Source organism: Pseudorasbora parva, chromosome 17, assembly GCF_024679245.1.
Source record: "Pseudorasbora parva isolate DD20220531a chromosome 17, ASM2467924v1, whole genome shotgun sequence".
In the NCBI taxonomy this organism is placed as follows: Eukaryota; Metazoa; Chordata; class Actinopteri; order Cypriniformes; family Gobionidae; genus Pseudorasbora; species Pseudorasbora parva.
In genome coordinates this window covers 42683330-42705667 of record NC_090188.1, presented here as the reverse complement: position 1 = coordinate 42705667, position 22338 = coordinate 42683330, and the positions used below count along the sequence as shown (strand labels likewise).

At 42.2% G+C, this 22338-nt stretch overlaps 1 protein-coding gene across 1 annotated transcript in view; it reads left to right on the top strand.

Annotated features, from left to right (window-relative positions):
• pcsk2 (proprotein convertase subtilisin/kexin type 2) overlaps positions 1 to 20648 on the top strand; it is a 93811-nt gene extending 73163 nt beyond the window's left edge. Inside the window, exons 11-12 of the mRNA XM_067421778.1 lie at positions 405 to 632; positions 19630 to 20648. Of these exons, the coding sequence (XP_067277879.1) occupies positions 405 to 632; positions 19630 to 20119 (718 nt within the window). The 3' untranslated portion in view covers positions 20120 to 20648. The remainder of the gene's footprint in view (positions 1 to 404; positions 633 to 19629) is intronic.
• The last annotated feature ends 1690 nt before the right edge of the window (positions 20649 to 22338 follow it).

The window sequence follows — 22338 nt, the reverse complement described above, 5'->3', positions numbered from 1 at the left end:
TGATCAGAGTGAAGTATTCCAGAGAGCCGTGTAATAATAAAATATAAACCATTCACTCCTGCCTGATATGTGATTTTTGCCCATATCTAGGATTAATAGTCAGAGATAGTAAGTAAATCAGTGTAGTCAACATCCGCTTCCTCTAGGGCTCTGTGCACATTGCTCTTCATCTTGAGAAGAGGACTCTTGAGAAACCATACGTGGCTGTAAGGGTTTTGTTGTTCCGTTGCTATGTGCTCTTTACAGGAAGTCATTGACTCAATAGTGCACATTTATTGTAAATTTATATGATTGAAAGCATAAATGAGGCTTCAAGTCTATGACAAACATCCATTATCATTACCGTTTTTGTCCTTGGCTTGACTTTATTTCCTTTATTGCTATGTGTGTGTGTTTTCCTGTAGTCCGAACTTGACCTGGCGGGACCTGCAGCATCTGACAGTACTCACATCTAAGAGGAACAAACTGCATGACGAGGTGCACCAGTGGAGGAGGAACGGTGTGGGCCTAGAGTTCAACCATCTGTTCGGCTACGGCGTGTTAGATGCCGGAGGAATGGTCAAACTCTCCCGTGAGTGGAAGACCGTTCCGGAACGATTTCACTGCGTGGCTGGATCCGTGCAGGAGATAAAGTGAGTACAGAACCAATACGACTACAACACGTAATGCTGTTTGCAACCGTTTTACTTCAGCAATCTGACCGTGATATTTCCAAGTGAACAGTGTGATGAAGGAAGAATGTGAAGTGGGGATTGGTTGGATTGAGAGCACAGTGCAAAAAATGCTGGCAGATTATTTAACTTATTCTAAGCAAAAACTCTCTTTATTTTGAGTTCATTTTTCTCAAAACAAGACATTAATTTTTACTTGTCTAGTAAATGTTTCTTAATGTAAGATTTGTTTGATATTTAGACTAGAAACAAGACAAAAATACTAAGTAAGAAAAGCATTTTTTTGCAGTGCAGAATTGAGTCAAATGGTTGAAAAATAAAAGGCACTTGTGATGTCAGCTGAAAAGAAAAGGCCACAAAGTCAGCACAAGTTATTATATTTTGATTACAAAGTCAAACATTTTATAATAATATAAGACCACAGTTTAGTGCACTCTGACCTGTAAATTATTCTCCTCTAGCTTTCCTCCCTAGTGTTTTCTAATAAACCTGACATTGTCTATTACAAATATTGTTAGCTCTCTGACATTTACTTTTCTCCTTATCGGCTCATAGCCGTTACACATGTTTAAAACAGTAATATCCTATACTAAACCTTAACTAATCTTGAAAAACTATATATAATTTGAAAGCAGTGTTAATTTTGACAGCACATTTTGATTTAGTTTTAGTCTTTTGCCTAAAATGCCATTTAGTTTTAGTCATATTTTAGTCACCTGAATTGTTTTTAGTTTTAGTCTAGTTTTAGTTGACTAAACCTAATGAGTTTAGTTAAACTGTAATGCATTAAAGTAGCATTTAAGTGTTACATAACAGACTGTTACTTGAACTGTCATTTTGACATTATTGTGTTGTTGACATTAAAAATACACGAAAGAGAGCTTAATTCACTGTTTGTTTTTTTAAACTTCTATATATAGTTTTTACAACTGCATTTCTGTTTTAGGTAGTATTTCAGGTTAAGCTAAAGCTTCAAATAAGTTTGTTGAGAAAAAAGGTCTGAAAATGTTTTAAATTTAAAGAATCCCATGTTAACCGGGTAGAGCTTGCACACTGCCTGCGTGACACTCGCGGCCCGACCCGCACATGCTTCAAATAGAAGAGACGCCTATTTTCACGTGACACGCGAGCGTGTTGGAAGCGTTTCCGGGCAAAATATAATGGGAAATGATGTTTATGTCATTTTGACACGAATACATATTAATAAATGCACTTTCATGTTTGAAAGTCTGTAGGTTAACATAAATGCAGATATAGGCCAAATTGTAATAATAAAAAACAACATAATTATTGATTTTGAAATATTAAACCTGTCAATACAGAACGAAATATTCTGTAGCCTATTTGGCCGTCAATACCATAGATATGTGGTCAATAGGCTACTGCCGACATTGTCTTTGCTGTATTAATAGGCAATATATTTATATTTAACATGAAGTATAGGGCTTCCCTGTACATTAATAGCAGCAGCAGGGCCGCGTCAGACACGCTTCTGGTGTGCAGAGGCAGAGAAAACGCCATGCAGCCGCCCTGCGGATGACACGCAACAGAAACGCCACGCTCACACCACGCTTGCAGTGTGTCTCCTGCCTGATACCTTTATAATATCATGTAAGCTTTGTGGTATGTCCAAACAAGGGAATTTATAGTAATTTATTGTGTTAATACTAATCAGCGTGACGTGATGCCAGTAACTTAATAATGTGTTACTCTAATCTAAACCAGAAATCAGATTAAAGTAATTTATAAAGTCACTGTGAGTTACTATTTTAGTTATGTTCCTTTGTAAAATATTTAAAAATATATTTTTGCTTTCTTCTTGCATCTCAGGGAGAGAAATATTTTTTAATTTCAACTTAAAATGTCAGGAGATATTTTTGACTTTACTGTTAAAAATGCATGTAACGAATCTTAGATGGGAAGGAAGAAGGCGGGAACCGGCAAATGTTCAAAACTTTTTAATTAAAAATAAATAAACAAAACGAAAGTAAAACCGCGGGCAGCCCCTCATGGACGACTGCCCACATAAACATAATAAACCATAAACAAAACTCAACATAAAGTCCAGGCCTGGTCCTCTCTCGTCTTCCGCAGCCCTTGCTCCTCCTTTTATGCTCCGTCACATGGCCGCGAGATGAGACCGGTGTGCCATGCAGCTGGCACTCATTAACACTCGTCACCGGCCCGTTCTCGCGGTCCCTCGCGCCGCTGCCTGTCACACCACAATGCACTTCCAGTAAAGTGAGTGTTGGCAAAAGCGGTCGTCATTTCTGTGTTGAGGTGGCAGGGGTGATGTCGGAAACTGTTGAAAGTAACTAATAAAGTAACTTGTAATCTTACTTTGTTACTTTTAAAATCAAGTAATCTGTAAAGTAACTAAGTTACCTTTTAAAGGAGTAATCAGTAATCAGATTACTTTTTCAAAGTAACTGTGGCAACACTGTCAGTGAGTACACGATTGGGTCGGGTATGCAGAGCATTCACAGCTATGGACCGCATGCCACTGGTATGTGTGTGCGTGTGTGTGTTTGTGTGTGTGTGTGTGTGTGTGCGACCTGGTAATCCCTACGTTATGGGGACAAAATGTCCCCACAAAGATGGCAATATCCGAAATCCTTGTCCTTGTGGGGACATTTTTAGGTCCCCATGAGGAAAACATCTTATAAATCACACAGAAGGAGTTTTTTGAGAAAGTAAAAATGCAGAATGTTTCCTGTGATGGGTTTAGGGGCAGGGGCAGTGTAAGGGGATGTACGGTTTGTCTAGTATGAAATCCATTACGCCCTATGGAAAGTCCCCATTAAACATGGAAACACAACATGTGCGTGTGTGTGTGTGTGTGTGTGTGTGTGTGGTTGTGTGTGTGTGATAGCTGTAGAATGATCCGGCTCGGCTCTGACCCCCTCCGTGGCCTTGCTCTGTGTGATGGCATATTGCATGTGTTAGCTCTCCTGACTCTCCAGCCTCTCATTCTCACATCTGCTATAATTAGTCCTCTTCCACTTACTGCTGGGCATTGCATGCTATGGCAACAGCCCCAATTACACTGAGGGAGGGATTTGTCTGTGTGTGTGTGGGCTCTTATTTATGTAGGTGTCCTTGTCAAAACCCCCATCGACTAAGCGTCGGCCCTCGCATCATACAAATAACACAGGGTTGCTGGGAGTTCTAGCCGAGGCACAATTCAAGAACAGCAATTAAGCAGCGGTGGAGGGAGAGATGTGAGTGAAGGGTAATGAGTAGAGGCATGCAGAGCGTTTGCTGTGTGAGAAGACTGGCTAATGAATCCCTCAAAGCGGATATAAACTAACTACAGAACGACAAGGGCCACTGTGGACTGAAAATATCGGGGTTTCAGATAGCATAGACAGACAGGATAGATGGATATTCTCTAGCAATTCATAATAACTGCAAAAATAAACTAAGAAAAATGACTAGAGAAACCAAAGTAAAGAAACAAAGGTTATAACAAAAAGCTAACATAAGACAAAGGCAAAAACAGAGGGAATCCTTGAAATAAGTAACTAGAAAATCAAGACTATTTACTGGGAAATAATAATGTAAAAAGTAAAAATAAAGTTCTAAATCAAAAGAGAAACCAGACTAGACTAGAATGCACAACAGCAATAACTAGGGGTGCACCGATACAGATACCAGTACTCGGGTGTCGGTCCGATACTGTACTCAACACTGCAATAACTGCTCTTCTTACTCAGTATTTTTGTCTTGTTTCTAGTCCAAACATCTAAAAATTCTTAAAACAAGAAGTATTTACTAGACAAGCAAAAGTAATTGTCTTGTTTTGGGGAAAAAACAACTTAAAATTAAGAGTTTTTGCTTAAAATAAGATAAATAATCTGCCAGTGGGGTAAGAAAAATAACATAAACTAAATGATTTTACTTACCCCGCTGGCAGATTATTTATCTTATTTTAAGCAAAAACTCTCAATTTTGAGTTTTTGTTCTTCCCAAAACAAGACAATTTTTATTTTGTCTAGTAAATGTTTCTTAATGTAAGAATGTTTTGATATTTAGACTAGAAACAAGACATAATACTAAGTAAGAAATACATTTTTGCAGTGAAGTACTCGTACTCGATACAGCCGCACCCGATACCACTTTATGTCAGCGCATGGCAACAAATATCAAAGCCTTTTATTGTTTCTTCTTGTTTGGTCTTATGCTGCTATTCACTTTCTTGTATTTTATATTTTTGTATCCTTAAACCTGGCTTTTTAATTTATTTTTTATATATTTATATGTTTATTTTTTTGCCCTGTTGTTATTGTTCTGCAACTGTTGTTCAAGCAATAAATAAAAACAAAATTAATAAATAAAAATAAAAATAGTGCAGACACGGCGAGTATAAACCAAGCTTAACCTCCTGTCAAGGAAATATGACATGTTTTTGGTAAATTTATAATGTAATGCATTTCTCATAACATAAAAATTATTACATTATGAGCTCAAGATTTATTACATTTTGAGAAAATCATTACATTATGAACATTTTATTACAATAATAATGAAATGCATATTACATTATATGCAGTTATTACTACAGATATTTTAAGGGGACTTATGATGGGGACATAAAACTGCACTCATATCTGGACTGTGTTACCTGTTGTGGGCATCTTCCTGATTATAGTAGTTGTTGCAGCGTTCCCATAGAGTTATGCAGATAAAAAAACACCTATTCACAGGCGGCAAATGACACGGTATTCCAGAACGGTAATTAAGTCAAGTCACCTTCATTTATACAGCGCGTTTCACAACACAGATTGCCTCAAAGCAGCTTTACAGTGCTAATAGGAATACATTTAGCTTTAGAAGAAAAGCTAAAGTAGTTTTTTGGTTGATTATAATCTGTTGTAAAAACTGATTAGTATTTTAATTTGGTGCCACTTAACACCATCCTCAGCTAAAACAGAAAAAAAACCAATGCGTTCCGGACCCCATCCGCACGGCAACAGCTTCTGGTGGCCCGAGAACGCAAACCATGGAATAGTTTTGAAGCCATAGCATCATCATCCCCACACAATCCCCAAACAAGGCGAATCTGCGAACACAGCGGCGGCATGTACACAAGCATTACATGTTCAGTCGATAGGGAAGCGTGTACATATGTGTTTTTATTTGTATAGAGGGGAAGGGAAGCAGGCCTTCAGTCATTAATAACATTTGCATTATGTCAGATCACTGTGAGTTAAGGTACTCTACATTTAGAAATTTGGTTCATGCACTTCAGCCATGTTGAAATCCACTTTTGCTGGTTTTATGCTCCACTGTGTGATATTTTCCCCCATCTAGCGGTGTAAAGGTATATGAACATCCAGTGAATATTAGTTTCTGTTCCTCTCAATTCCGATTTCGTTTTAACTCCTACGGTGGCCGATTTAGTCCAAGATTAACTTGGCTTCCGTTCGACCTCGTCCATGAGTGCCATCGAGTGTTAAAATGCGAAAGGCGAAGCTTGAATTTACGGGTATGTCCCTCTTTGGCTACTGTACTTTCAAGATGGAGGAGCAGCATGGCGACCGGCATTCGAACCCCTCACCCGTATGTGTTTTCAATGGCATATTATAAACTTACCAGAATACTTTATTACTTGAAAGAAGTAAATATACATTAATGAGCACATATATTTTTGAAAGAACTAAGTGTGTTTAGCTAAGAATAAACTAAAAAAGTTACACAGTGTAGCTTTAATGACGGAAAAAAACAGTCAGCGCCCGGCGCATGGTCCAGAAGGAGCAATAAACCAATCAGAGTCTCATCTCCCGTTCCCTTTAAAAGCCAATTGTGCACCATGAGCGGATTCACTATTTACATGAGGAGAGACTGAACACTTCTCCAAAGAGGAATCCTTTTATTTATTTTTATTAAAAAATGTGTGTGTGCTGCTGCGCATCCCTGTGTGCGTAATAATCTGAGTGTACGCGTGTTGTGCACCACCTATAGGCTCATATTACTAACACACCCTTTAAAGGAAGTGTGTGTGAGATTGTGGCCAAAACTGGTACTGCAATCCCTTTCAGATGCCTGTAGAGCGGCGTCTCCCCCTCCTCCTCCCCCTGACTCGAGGTTGCCAGATTGGCTGCAGGATCAGCAGAACGTTTGTAGATCTGCAGCTGTGGTAACTAGAGCAGATCTGGCAACCCCAAACACTACTGACTCTGTGATTGGTCGATAGGTGGAGGGCAGAGCTTCAGGCCAAAACACAACATGACATCATCAACATCAGTTGAGCCGCAACAACAACTTTATAAAGACAATATCCTGCCGGACTACTGTTGGCAGTGATAGAAGTGTTTGAGATTAACATGATTTCTTAATGTCTAGAGACATATCAGCGCCATTTTATGATTCATTGAAAATCATTTCTTACATATAGCTCCTTTAAATAACACAGAAATCCTGCACTATTAACTTTAGAGCAGGTGTGTGTTGGTCAGTGGTCAGTGGTTTTCAGTTCCTCACAATAGAAATGCTCCAACAACACTCCTGAACACACCTGGTTTAGACCAGACACACATGGGGGAACAGACACACACACACACACACACACACACACACACACACACACGCACCACACACACACACACACACACACACACACACACACACACACACACACACACACACACACACACACACACACACACACACACACACACACACACAAACACACACACTCTGATGGGGGAACAGATGCGCCAGTGCATTTGATATTTAAACAACGAGGAGCTGGACGTGAACATAATCACTTGCCTGGCTCAAAACTCAGAATTGCAAGATATAAACTTGAAAAACAACAATTGTTGTAGTTAATTTAACAACAGTTACATTTAGGTTTTATGAATGATGCCCATAATTAAAAATCAAATAATTGCCAACAGCCTGATTAACAAGAAATCCTTCACTTTCTTTGCTAGCTGAGTGACATTTACGGTGTGTGTGCTATAGGTCTTCCCAACACACTGCCTCTCAACAGACCGTACATTACCGTAGATGTTTCCCACAGCTCTTTTAATAACTGTAGTTTCGCCTTTATGCACCAACACATCCACACACTTGTGTCCTCTTGTGTGGCCTTTGGATATTTCTATTAACTAGTTTCCCGGGAAACACTAGCCTCTCAAAGACTGACGCACACACAAACACACCCACTAATCTGAGCGCTGTAATGGGCCAGGCTGGGAGACCTGCCTCTGATAATGCCATTACATCCACTTTACGGCCGCTTCCTCGAGTCCTCCGCCGTTATCATCGCAGCCAGTCAGCAGCGGAGGGCCTTTGTGCTCGCGACACAACAAAGCAGGAAAAAACCCATCATCTGGCCAAAATCATTGTTGGCACCACGAATGTGTTCCACTGAAAATAAAGGGAACATATAATCACTTTTTTTTCCCATGGCCCAGTTCTGCTGCTTGTTTTGAAACGTCACTAGCTCAGAATGGTAGAAGTGTACGATTTATTTTTTATAAAAATGAAAACAGAAGCTTTGCATTTGAGCTCCTGCTATAGACCCTTTTACAGCCCACGTGATCAAAGAGTTGCGCGCGCATTTGGCAACGGAAGTGGTGTTGTTCCCTAGTGGTTCTAACGTGTGAGCAACTCCGAATGTTTATCAAAACGGTTTCCCAGCATCTGGCTGTTGCGTTTTTGGTTGCACTTATCGCTATTCCACCAATGGGCTTAAGTTTTATAGGATTCCGACAGGATCACGGCCGTTTCATAAAGAACCGGCGGTACGCAGGCGATTAAATGCATTGATTGGAACGAGGACATAAAAATGCTCGCATAAAAAAATCATTTGTAAAACATTTACTGCACTTGAAACTTAATTATTTATAATAAACCTCCCAACATTGGCTGCCACTGGTGTGTATAATGTACCCCCCACCCCCAGATTATCATATCAATAATCACAGTACTTATCAATTTCATTTGTAATGATTTTATTAATAGTTTAATTGCAAAATAACCATCTGAGAAATGTATGCAAGCAACATAGTTGCTATTAAAGTACTATAGCATTACAAAATTAAACTTTAAACAGAAGTGTCGACATAATTCAATGACATAAAATGTAAGGAAAGGATAAATGTATGTCGGTGTGAAGAATAAGGATAAATGTAGAAAATTGTATTGGACATTCTGTACATGCCCACAGACAACGTATTCATAAGCATCCATTGATTTATATGCGTGTCTCGGGTGTAACTTACACGCTCGGTTTCTCAATACGTATATATCCGACCACTAAGTTATATCTGGCCATCTGCTAACGTCTTCTATCCACTCCACTATAGTACACGGATCTGGTAGCCGAATACCATTTGATAAAGTCAACTTTTTAAAATGACTTTCTCGGTTTGTGTTGCTTAATCCGCTCACGTAGCTTGACATGCTGCTGATTCTCGCCCCAGTTTGTTGCCAAAATGCGCGCGCATATGTTGCTACGTCATCATTGTATACAAACAGTAAAAGGGTCTATTGCACAGATACATTTTTTTTTTTTTTTTTTGGACATTTCTTTAGTTGTTTAAATGCATTTGCCTGTTGCCAATCCATTAAGGCCAGAGAGGTCTTTACATTCATACTTGTTTATTAGATAATGTCGCTGAATTAATATTAACTCTGCAAATGTCACCGGGAACATTAACGTGATCGAATAGCCAAGCCCAGACTTTTTCTTCTGCACTGATTTATTGGGAAAGTCTGCAGAAGGGTTTAAAATCAATGTGAACTATTAACTGACCTGGTTTTCATTCTTAACCATTGTGAAAAAGAAGTACACTTGAACATGCTTTTAAAAAGAGTACAGAAATAATATTCTTTTAAATAATATACTTAAGAGTGAACTGAATTTTATGTTTTCAGACGCTTAATTGCATGTTAAATGAAATGAAAAATGAAAATGTATTGCAGTTTAAATTGATATAAAATGCAATTAGTTGAATTTAAAAAAATTACATCTTTATATGTAATTTTATAATTAGTTATATTGCCTTTGAAATATGGTTAAAGTGTACCATTGTTTGTACTGATGAGCATTAATGGCAAACCAAAATGTAATTCAATTTCTATTGAAAATTGTATGTCATGCATTTAAATATATTTGTAAATAAACATTTGTAATGAGGAAGTTGCAATCTAGTACAATAAAATATGTTGAATTTAACATTGAACACATTTTCTAAGTACTTTACACATGCTGTATTAGGTTAGTCAACACATTAAAATAAGTGTACTTCTTTAAAGCACAACTAAAGCACAAATGTGTTTGGTCTTGGCGGACTAGATCTGTTATGCTGCTGCTGCAAAGCAAGAATGGGCTTGCAACTGCACACACACACACACACACACACACACACACACACACACACACACACACACACACACACACACACACACACACACACACACACACACACACACACACACACACACACACACACACACACACACACACACACCGCTGTGAGCATGTATGATCTGCTGCTGCTGCACAAACATAAATCCCACATCAGATCCAGGCAGGTGGAGCTGAGGAGGTGCAGGGGTTCAGAGGAAATCAGTTTATGCGCTGCAGGACAAGACTACGGTAAACACTGAACCAGAGTATTTAAATAGTTAGCAAGCAATCTTATTGGCCGCAGGATCAGGCCAATCCGCTTGTGCCATGAGGTAATTATGTGATTGCTGGCAGATTGCATGTAAAAGACCGATCAGCCTGCGCCCTCTAGTGTTTCCTGAACTAGATATTACATGATTTAAAAGGTACTTTAAAGTAAAACTTTTAATTTGACATTATTACAAAGTGTGCTTTTTAAGTATGTTAAGAAAACTCACCCCCTATACCCTTAAATAGTAGCCTGACAAGCCAGAGCCACATCAAAATGTTTGGTCTGGAAACTCACCATTTACGGCTCATTATGAGAGGCGGATAAACGGCTGTCTGTCAAACTCCCTCTGCACGTGATAGGATAGCGCTACACCAACCAGAGCAACGAAGGTGAAACAGAGCTCGCTGACAGATTAAACATTCGCCGTATCCGGTCGGCTAAACTCCGAACACATCTTCCCTTTTTAAGAATGACTTCAGTGCCGTTCTTTGTTCTTTTCTCAGAGAAAAGCTTAACTCCAAGTCTTCCAGAGGCGCGGTCAAAGCTGATTCGAAAGACCGCCGCCGTTCACCAGTTTCTGTGTTTACTAGAAGCACGCAAACGCAACTCGGCAGTCGTCATTATGGCCCCGCCCACCGACTCTATACACGATGTGATTGGCCCGTCCAGATTGTGAGGAATACAGCTCAGAAGGGTACTGAGAGTTGCTAGACGACACTTGCGGGCTGATTAAATTTGCTGCCACTAGGGTGCGTCTAGATTTCTAGGCTACTTAAATAGGGCAGTATTCGAGGGGACATCCATTTGCCGTGGTCCATAGTGGACATTGTCGAGTACACTATTTCAATCCCACAATACATCGCAATTACAAGTGTACAACTGATGTATGTTCAGTGGCTAGAGAATACCCATAATGCATTGTGAGAGTAGCATGCAGAGTTAATTCCAGAATCTAAATAGAAGATGCTACCCGCAGCTGAATCATCCATCCATCCATCCATCCATCCATCCATCCATCCATCCATTCATCCATCCATTTTACAAACCGCTGGTTTGTCATTTTATAAATTCCTTTTTAATTGATTGTTTAATTGTTTAATTATGGTTTGTACATGCTAGTTCTAGATAAATCTTTTCGTTACTACTGGAGCTGCTAGTTTGCTACGTTTTAAATGAGTAGGGCTCTCCAAGTAGGGCTCGCTGCAGCCTGCGATCGATGTCCAACTCCGCCCACATCCAAGTGTTACGTCAGAAATCCCGCCTTGCAGCTAATTTAATTGGTTACAGAGACAGGTTGGTTTACGGATCAGAGTTTGGTGTAGAGGCAGTCTGCACTGGGATTGACATGACCAATACAATCTTAAGAATCAGCTGCAGGGCGCCATTGGACTGGCCTCTGATGTCACACTTGGATGTGGGCCGGACCTTCCTGCACACTCAGTGTCCGAATTCACACACACACACACACACTCCCGCAAGTGTACTATATTAGTGGAGTAATGTAGGGAATATTGAATGAGGGTATAGGGGTCGATTTCGAACACAGCATTGTCATGAACGTTTAGTCCCTTGAAGTATACTCAAGTGGCCTTTTATTTCAGAAATGTTATATTATCAGTTTTTTTTTAAGTACTTTGAAGGATACTACAAGGGTACATTCAATACAATAAAGCACACTTGTTTCTCACAAGGGAATGTGTGCTCTTGGTACATTTAAAAACAAAACAAAAAAAACAATGCATTTAAAATGTTTGTCTTTGTAATGTTTTATCCAAATAGAACATCTTTCCTTATCACACAGCCCTCTTATTTTTAAACCCTCCTAATTCCAGTATGTAACACCACCCTTTCAGCAACCAATTCCCTGTAGATAAAATAAAGTCCTACTGTATCCTACATTTTTCTCATTGATTATTTATTTAGGCTATTCATTTTTTTTTTAATCATGAGAGCTGAGAGTACTACACTCTTATTGATAGCAGAAATAATCAAATCTAAGTCAGAATTGTTTATAAATCAGATAACATGGGATGAGATGTGGAATCTGGTTATCTGAATCCTACCGAAATCTGCAGAACTTTCCCCCCCTAAAATAAGTATTTATCAGTAAGGATGTTGTGCATGTCCTCATTGTTCAAGAGAAGTTATTATCGAAGAGCACATTTGTCTGGGTTGAAATGCTTAGAGCTCGTCTAAAGGAGATTTAGCATGTGCATACACTCAAAAACAACAACAACAAAAAAACACAAAAAAAAAAAAAACAATTAAGAAAAACTTTTCCACGAAATTGAATTATGCTTTTCCAACAAAATCTAATTGGTTTAAAATTTGTTGTAATCTTGTTGTATTGATTTAAAATCATTTAGTTAAAACTAATTTAAAAAAATCGATAAAGAGGGGTAGAACTGATGACCATATTTAGCCTATGCGAACTGTCACATGAATTTGTTTTCTTTATTTGTATAAGAAAACTATTCGTCAACAACACTTGATCACTTGCTAATTATAACATACAAGTAATGATCAATTAAAGCATTTCTCGTCACTGGCATTAGCACAATTACAGCTCATTGAGAACAGTACAGCCTAACCACAAGGTCTACACTTCACCATAATGGTAGCCTCAAAAAAAATCGACATGACATAACACAAACTTTAAATGACAAATATAACTTCAAACGTAACAGGTCTTCCCTTCACTAAATAATAATAATAAAAAATAGCAATTTGTTTCAACATTTACTCGCAAAGCATGCTGGGAAATAGAAATACACTGCCCAGTTCAGTCAGCGGAACATAAATGATTCATGTAGACCTAACACAAATAGTTTAGATAAACTTAACATTGTACAAATTCTAGCTTATTTAACAATATAAAATTGAGTAAAATAACAATTAAGTAAAAAACTAAAGATTTGTGTTGTTTCATCTTATTTTATTTAAATAAACTGAACAAACAGCTAGAATCATTTTTTGAGTGTATGTCGATGCCTGGGGATACAACAGTGGTCAATGCTAAGTGCACCTGATAAAATGCCATCCGTTGTCTGCAGAGCTGGACAAAGTACACAACTTCATTACTTGAGCAAAAGTAAAAGAACTACTGGTCAAATATTACTCCGTTATAAGTGAAAGTTGAACAGATTTGTCCTCAAGTAAAAGTACAGAAGTATTTGTTTTCAGAAGTACTTCAGTATCAAAAGTAAATTTCATTTTTTTTATGTCAGCGCATTATTTTATTATAGTTGTATAAATGCCCATTATGCCATCATGGTTTAAGCCAGTCAGTGACGCTCCATCTGACATACTAGCATACGACTAACTTAAACTCATTTAAATACTTGTAGAAAAGTTACAAAGCTCTTTATAAAGCTGCTGTCACTTTAAGACCAAACGCATGGATCCAATACACTGATACACATCTGATATTCTCACACTGTTCACCTTCACTTAAAGCTACACTGTGTAACTTTTTTAGTTTATTCTTAGCTAAAAACACTTAGTTCTTTCAAAAATATATGTGCTTATTAATGTATATTTACTTCTTTCAAGTAATAAAGTATTCTGGTAAGTTTATAATATGCCATTGAAAATACATACGGGTGAGGGATTCGAATGCCGGTCGCCATGTTGCCCCTCCATCTTGAAAGTACAGTAGCCAAAGAGGGACATACCCGTAAATTCAAGCTTCGACTTTCGCGTTTTAACACTCGATGGCACCGTGTCGAATGTGAAGAGGGGGATTGCCATGTTAATCTTGGACTGAATCGGCCACCGTAGGAGTTAAACCCAAATCAGAATTGAGAGGAAAAGAAACTATTATTCACTGGATGGTCATAAACCTTTACACCGCTAGATGGGGGGAAATATCACACAGTGGAGCTTAATCCACTTTGTTTATGTGAATACTTGCCGTAATGAGCATTTTGATATCCGTCTTCTTCCATTTTGCTCTAAACTATAAATCAGTGTTTAATAAATGCTGTGAAATCATTGAACTTCACAAGACTCTACAAGAGTGATTCCTGAAAAGCTTTCTGCAAAAACCCAAACGTCTCAGGTTACATATGTAACCCTAGTTCCCTGAGGGAACGAGACGCTGCGTCGAAACGCTGTGAGAACGCCTCTGCGTTAATGCGTCGTGAAGCGCCTGTAGAACCATTCCATCGGAAAAAAGATCGATCGTCGGCGTGATGACGTCATCGACCGGAAGCTATAAAACGTCCGTGAAAACAAACAGGAACTAACTTCTGATAAAGCCTGAAGTAAGTGATCACGGACACGCCGGGAGTATGGCAAAGCGACGCAGCGTCTCGTTCCCTCAGGGAACTAGGGTTACATACGTAACCTGAGACGTTCCCTTTCGGGGAACTCGAGCTGCGTCGAAACGCTGTGAGAACGCTTATACCCACAACGCCATAGGACCAAGTGTCTCGTATGTGTGAAGCCGAAGCGCACACGGTTACGAGAGTACCTGCGCCCCAACAGTAGATGCCAGGTCTAGTTCGTAGAACCTGACGAAGGTTAGTGGAGACGACTATCCGGCCGCATTGCAAATATCATGGAGGGAAGCCCCCGACAAAAGTGCTTTCGAAGCAGCCATACCCCTGGTAGAATGCGCCCGGACAGCCAGTGGAGATGGCTGCCCGGCCGCCTTATAAGCAAGTGAAATGGCCTCGACCACCCACTTGCTCATCCTCTGCTTAGATACAGGGGCCCCCTTCTTAAGGGGCCCGAAACAGACAAATAACTGATCAGTCTTTCTCCACAGGGCAGCTCTGTGGACATATGTATCCAACGCCCTAACAGGGCACAGCAGATTTAATTCTTCCTGGTCTGACGTCGAGAAAGGAGGAGGACAGAAGGCTTGAAGAGTAATGGGGCCCCATGGGCTCGTAGGAACCTTGGGGACATAACCCGGCCTGGGATGTAGAAAAGCTTTCACCATCCCCGGCGTAAACTCTAAATATGAGGGCCCTACTGACAGGGACTGAATATCTCCCATTCTTTTGAGAGATGAAATGGCCAAAAGAAAGATGGTTTTTAGGGTGAGGAACTTGTCCGAAACCTCCTCTAAAGGTTCGAACGGTGGCCCAGACAAGCCCCTCAAAACAATGGTGGGACCCTCGAGTGCATAGCCGGCCTCAACCTCAAAGTGCCACGGAGGAAGCGTGTAACTAGAGGGTGTCTTCCCAAAGACACTCCACCGAAAGGGACGTGGAAGGCACCCAAGGCCGCCACGTACACCTTTATTGTGGAGGGGGTCAACCCTGCCGAGAACCTTGCCTGCAGGAACTCCAGCACTGTACCAACCGGGCAGTTAACTGGGTCCCACTGGCGTTCTCTGCACCATGCTGAGAAAAGTTTCCATTTCAGAGCGTACAGCTTCCTCGTGGATGGAGCTCTGGAGTGAAGGATGGTCTCTACGACCTCGGCCGAGAGACCTTCCTCTATGAGCCTAGCCACCTCAGAGGCCAGGCCCATAGTTTCCACATCTCTGGGCGTGGGTGCAGGAATCTCCCGCCCGCCTGAGAGAGTAGATCCCTCCTGGTCGGAATCTCCATCGGAGAGCCTTCCAGGAGAGATATTAGGTCCGAAAACCACACTCTGGTCGGCCAGTACGGAGCCACTAGAAGTACCTGGGCCCCGTCCCGGCGTACCCTCTCCAGAACTCCTGGAAGCAAGACAATCGGGGGGAAGGCGTACAGGGGTAGCCTCGGCCACTCCTGTACCATGGCATCCAACCCCAGCGGGGCTGGATGGGTCAGAGAAAACCACTGCGGGCAGTGAGAATTCTCCTCCGAAGCAAATAGATCTATCTCTGCCTTCCCATATACCTTCCATAGGAGCTCCACCACCTCTGGGTGGAGTCTCCATTCCCCGGGCCTCGGCCCCTGCCTCGACAGGCTGTCTGCTTCCTGATTCAGGACCCCCGGGATATATACTGCTCTGATTGACAGCAATTTCCCTTGGGCCCACAGGAGGATCCGATGTGCCAATTTGTCCAACGGACGGGACCTCAGACCCCCCTGATGATTTTTATAGGCGACCACCGATGTGTTGTCTGACCTGACTAGCACATGGTGGCCCCTGAGGTCGGGCAGGAACTGTTTCAATGCAAGAAACACTGCGAGCATCTCTAGCCGATTTATGTGCCAGTGCCGCTGATGTTCCTGCCATAGACCCTGGGATGAGCGACCACTCATGGTCGCCCCCCAGCCCGTGAGAGAGGCATCTGTCGTTAGCGTTACGCGACGAACATGAGCCCCTAACACGGGACCCTGAGATAAAAACCCCGGGTTTTTCCACATGACCAGAGCACGTAGGCATCGCCGCGTGACTGTGATCGTGCAAAGCGGATTTCCCCTCGGGGAGAACCCCTTTGTTTTGAGCCACCACTGCAGTGGCCTAATGTACAGTAGGCCAAGAGGTATAACGTTGGACGCTGCTGCCATGAGACCTAACAGTTTCTGGAACTGTTTCACAGTGACGGCCCGGCCTAGCTTCTGTTCTTTGGCTGCTGCCAGGATCGATGCTATGCGTGTTGGCGATAATTGCGCCCGCATTATTAACGAGTCCCAGTTCACACCTAGAAAAGTGGTTCTCTGAGCCGGAGAAAGCACACTCTTCTTGGCGTTCAGCCTCAACCCCAACTTCGACATATGCGCGAGAACAGCATCTCGATGCTGAACCGCCATCTGCTCTGTATTCGCTAGAATCAGCCAGTCGTCGATATAATTCAGTATGCGGATGCCCTGCAGATGCAACGGTGCCAGAGCTGCATCCACACACTTGGTGAATGTGCGGGGTGACAGTGCTAGACCGAAAGGAAGTACTCGATATTGGTATGCCTCTCCCCTGAAGGCAAACCTGAGGAACTTCCTGTGATGTGGAAGGATGGAGACATGAAAATACGCATCTTTGAGGTCTATGGTGACAAACCAATCCTCTAGTTTGATCTGCGACACAATCTGTCTGAGTGTGAGCATCTTGAACTTGAGCTTGGCCACCGAGCGATTTAGTAGACGCAGATCTAATATCGGGCGTGAGCCCCCATCCTTCTTCGGCACGATGAAGTAACGGCTGTAAAACCCAGACTCCCTGCTGGGAGGGGGAACCCTCTCTATAGCCCCTTTTTGCAGGAGTGTCTGTACTTCCTGTGCCATTACCAGAGCCTGCTCCGGGCCCACCTCTGTAGGTAGGACACCGCTGAAAGGAGGTGGCCGACTTCTGAATTGAATGGCGTACCCCCTTTCGATTATCTGCAGGACCCAATGAGATATATTTGATAGACGTTTCCACTCGTCTAGAAAATCTACTAAGGGAACCAGCCTCTCGAGGCTGGCCTCTGGTGTACTTTGAGCAACAAGCACAGTGCCCTGAAGCGGCGGACCGGCAGGGAACGACTGACTTGACTGCTCGGGGGCCCCCCGAAGGGGGCGCGGACCACCCTCGGGTGGCCCGCGGAGACCGACTGCGCCCCGGCATTGCGGCGGGGTTGGCAGCGCGGCCCCCAGAGGGTGCCGCAGGGAAACGGGTACCGTAGGCAGGGGTAAACACCGTTTCCCTACGGGGGGAACCACCCTCAGCGTCCTGGCGCTTCTGGCGTCAGGAACGCTTCGACGAGGACTTCTTGGCGATCAGGACTGTCCTCAGATCAGCCCTGCCCCTCGAAGGCTTCGTCTGAGAGCGCCGCCCCTCGTCCCCGCGCTGAGGGGGAGTTCGGGTGGCGACGCTCTGTTTTTGTTTTGCCCTGTGCGAGGCGCTCGTACTCGGCTTGGGCTGCTTGATGTCAGCAGCAGCCCCAGGGACCTGGACCCTGAGAGGGAGAAACTGCTTGAGCGCCGCAGCTTGCTTTTTGCCCACCAACGCCGACGTTGTTTTTAGAGGTCTGGTGGGCAAAGACGGGGCTTTAAGGGACGATGCAGAGGAAGGCGAGAGATGGCTCGCGAGCGTCTCTTCAACCTTTGGCATCGCCCCATACCCATACTGTTTCAGCCCAGCGATGTTACTATAGACCGAAGTCTGTGGGCTGAAAACACGGTATGATGCCGGTCCCTTCCACGATCTTGCCACCTCAGTGTGCAAGTCGTGAAAGAACGGCAAGCCCCGCCGCTGAGGCTCTGAAGCGCGAGAAGGCAGGAATCTCTCATCTAATTTACTTGCACGTTTTCTTCCTGCCTCATATCTTTCGGTTGGCCAGTCGATGTTAAGCCTGGCCACCGCTCGCGTCATAACCTCAACGAGCTCCTCGCATGCAGGGGACTGAAGTGGCGAGTCTTCAGTCTCGATGCTTTCAACGTCCACCTCCTCAGAGCTGGACAGATAAAGCACCGGCGACTCTCTCGGGGGGGAAGAAACCGCCATGCGTGCTTCCATGCCCCGAGAAGAGCCGCTGGATGGTGCAGGTGAGGGCAGAGATAAGGCAGCGCCCGTCTCTAACCCCTCTGCAACATCCAATTGTGATCCCCACGACTGCAGCCTCCGCTCCGCCTCGGCGGCAGCGGGACCAGAGCCGCGGGGAACACGAGCCGAGGCACCCTCCTCAAAGAGTGCCCGGCGGGAGCGCAGCGTTCTCAGTGGTAACTTTTCACAATGCTCGCAAGCAGCCCCCTCGAGGGCTGCCTGGGCATGCTGCGCTCCCAAGCAGGCTACACAAAGAGAGTGTGTATCCCCACTCGTGATGTAACGTGGGCAGGGATGAACACACCTCTTAAAACTGCTTTCACTCGCCATAATTCTCTATCTATTTTATTTTCTCTTTGTTTTGTTAATATATATGAAATATTTAACAAAAAGGGGGGAAAAACTCTTCAATAGACAGACAAAAACACCAACTAGACAGACAGGTTCACACAGATCGCTTGCTGAAGGCTCAGAAGCTAGTTCCTGTTTGTTTTCACGGACGTTTTATAGCTTCCGGTCGATGACGTCATCACGCCGACGATCGATCTTTTTTCCGATGGAATGGTTCTACAGGCGCTTCACGACGCATTAACGCAGAGGCGTTCTCACAGCGTTTCGACGCAGCTCGAGTTCCCCGAAAGGGAACACCTTTTAAAGAAGAAGAAAATCATCCGCTGACTTTCAAAGCTGCGACAGAAATGACTTTCGACTTCGAGGACCTTGATAGAAATGTAGTGGAGTAAAAAGGACGATATTGGTCTTTCAAATGTAGTGAAGTTAAAGTTTACAGAAAAAATAATACTCCAGTAAAGTACAGATACTCAAGAGCCAGCTAGACAGTATCTTTTGCCTCTGGCTTTCTAGCAGTATTAAATGCAGGGACATTTCTCACTCTCTTGCTCTCTTTCTTTGTGCAGTAAAATACAGTCGGGAAACAAACTCGTGCTGAGCATCACAACCGATGGCTGCCAGGGAAAGGATAATTTCGTTCGGTATCTGGAGCACGTGCAGGCCGTCATCACCGTAAACGCCAGCCGCCGTGGAGACCTCAACATCAACATGACTTCACCCATGGGGACCAAGTCAATCCTGCTGAGCCGCCGGCCCCGGGACGACGACGCCAAAGTGGGCTTCGACAAATGGCCCTTCATGACCACCCACACGTGGGGTGAAGATCCCCGCGGAACCTGGATCCTGGAGGTGGGCTTCCAGGGAGAAACCCCGCAGAGCGGCGTGCTGAAAGAGTGGACCGTCATGCTGCACGGAACACAAAGTGCCCCTTACATAGACCAAGTGGTGAGGGACTACCAGTCCAAACTGGCCATGTCCAAAAAAGAAGAGCTTGAGGAGGAATTAGACGAAGCTGTGGAGAGAAGCTTGAAAAGCCTTTTGAGTAAAAATAACTAGCCATGTGCATGATATCCTCTCTGTATTAGCATATATCCCTGGCCCGTTCTCTCTCGGCTTTCTCTTTTTTCTTGTGATTATTTGATGAATGTCTTATGTGAGCAGGGCTTGACATTAACACCTGCCAGCCCGCCAAATGCGGGTAGATTTCATCTGTGGCGGGTAAGCCAGCCACTCCCACTAACCACTTTGGTGGGTTGAATATAATTTACAGCCAAATGAAAAGCCAAGACCATCATATCACAAAATTACAATTCATTTATAATTTTTTATTGATTAATTTGCAGTAAGTGAAGGCGGGATAGCCTGAATAGTCAAATACACGCGCACACAGATATCAAATGTCCATCTTGTGTAGATTATCTCGCATGAACACCGTCGGTTATGGTTTAAGTGTACATAACCAGGTGGGTAATAACTGGATATGTGTCAGAATATTACGTTCATGCATTCAGCTGCCCAATATATAAATATATATAATAAATACTGGTCTGTCATTAATGTTAATCAAACAATACAGATGTTAAATAAATGTGACCTTAGAAGCAAATATTAAATAAACCTACTGTAGGAAAAAAAATCTGAAAAAAAAATACAATTATTTTTTGTAATTTGCTAATTTACTTGTTATTTATATAGCCCCAAAAAACAAAAAACCAACTCATATCATATTAAATGTCTCATATTAGCACATCCCAGCTGATAATATACAATGCAGTCTTGATTTGGGTGTTCATTCTACATTTGAAAGTATTAAGTCTTCTAAATCAAGTATAAAGACTCAAAATGAAGTCAAATTTAGTCATATAAAATGTAATTTCCAAACAGCAAATTTGTGGCCAGTGAAAATGCGGAGTCTCTTGTAACTTAGGAAAACCATTAGCCACAGTGGCTGGTGAGCAAAAAGGTTAATGTCAAGCCCCAGATGTGAGTCTCTCATTTTAAAGTGTAATGACACAGTGGCCCTGAAAACAATCTGGACACTTAAGACACACTTAGAAATGCCATTGCACAAAATATCAATGCAGGTGTCCGTTTTGGTAAAGAAACACAGCACAAGCACATTTTTCAAGCAAACACTTCACAGAAATGATAATGGTTACATTATTGTATCTAGTAACTGAGACAGCAATATAGTGTCAGCCCTGATCTAGGACATGTAGATTAAATGCATACCAGATGTGGGCCGGATCTTGGCCGAGATTATGTTGCTGTCTGGGAAATCCTCTTGACAATAGTTGGTTATGGGTGTGTTCACACTTGGCATGTTTGGCTGAATTAAAACAAACCCTGGTGTGATTGCTCTGTTAGTGCACTGAGCAGGACTACATTTTAAATGTTTCGTTCATTTTGGTCCAGACCATTTTTCTTTTGTGTGTGTGAACACACCCTATAAGCCATTGCAAAAATATCTCCTCATTTGTCTTGGTTTCATATTTTGTTCTTTAATCCAGTGACATTCAAACTTTAAAATGTGACTTGAGTGTCCAACCGTGTTTTGGCACCACTGTATGTCCCAACGGAAAACAATTACATTCTGCTTACTTTTTTTTTTTTTTTTACTCTTTACAGAAATGTATATAAACCAAATATATCTACACTTTATTATGTTCTTGCTTACCCTGCTGTCCCCAACCTCTGTACAGTTTGTGACTGTAAATCATTTTGTGTGGTTCTCCTTAAAGTTTAGTATCTTGCAAACAGAGCAGTGATATTTCTTTCTGTAATATATAAATATATTTTGTGAGGAGAAGATTAGTTTTTATTATGAAGAGATGGAATGTGAGTCATTATACTGCTTATAGCCAAACAAAGCATATTTCAAAGCATTGTCTATATATAATAAATCGATTTAGCTGTTTGTTAAAGCACTTGAGTGATTACGACAATAATTTCCCCATTGGGTTGGTTGATTTGGGGTGCAATTGTTAAGAGTTGGAGTATAACCTCCAAACTATGGTTTGTGGTTCCCAAGAAGCTTACATTAAAGACGTTGAACGTGGCTTATCCAATCATAATTATAAGTATTGTAAAATTATTAGATACACATAAATATGTACATTAATTTTTAACAATCAGAATAATCTATTTGGTAGCAGGATTATTAGGCTGCTGTCACATTAAGAGGTCCAATGCACGGTTACATGTGCATTTTATTTGTATGTATTTGTCCGTTCAAGTGCAAAAAAAGATGCGGAAGAGAACTCAGTTCAGTGTTG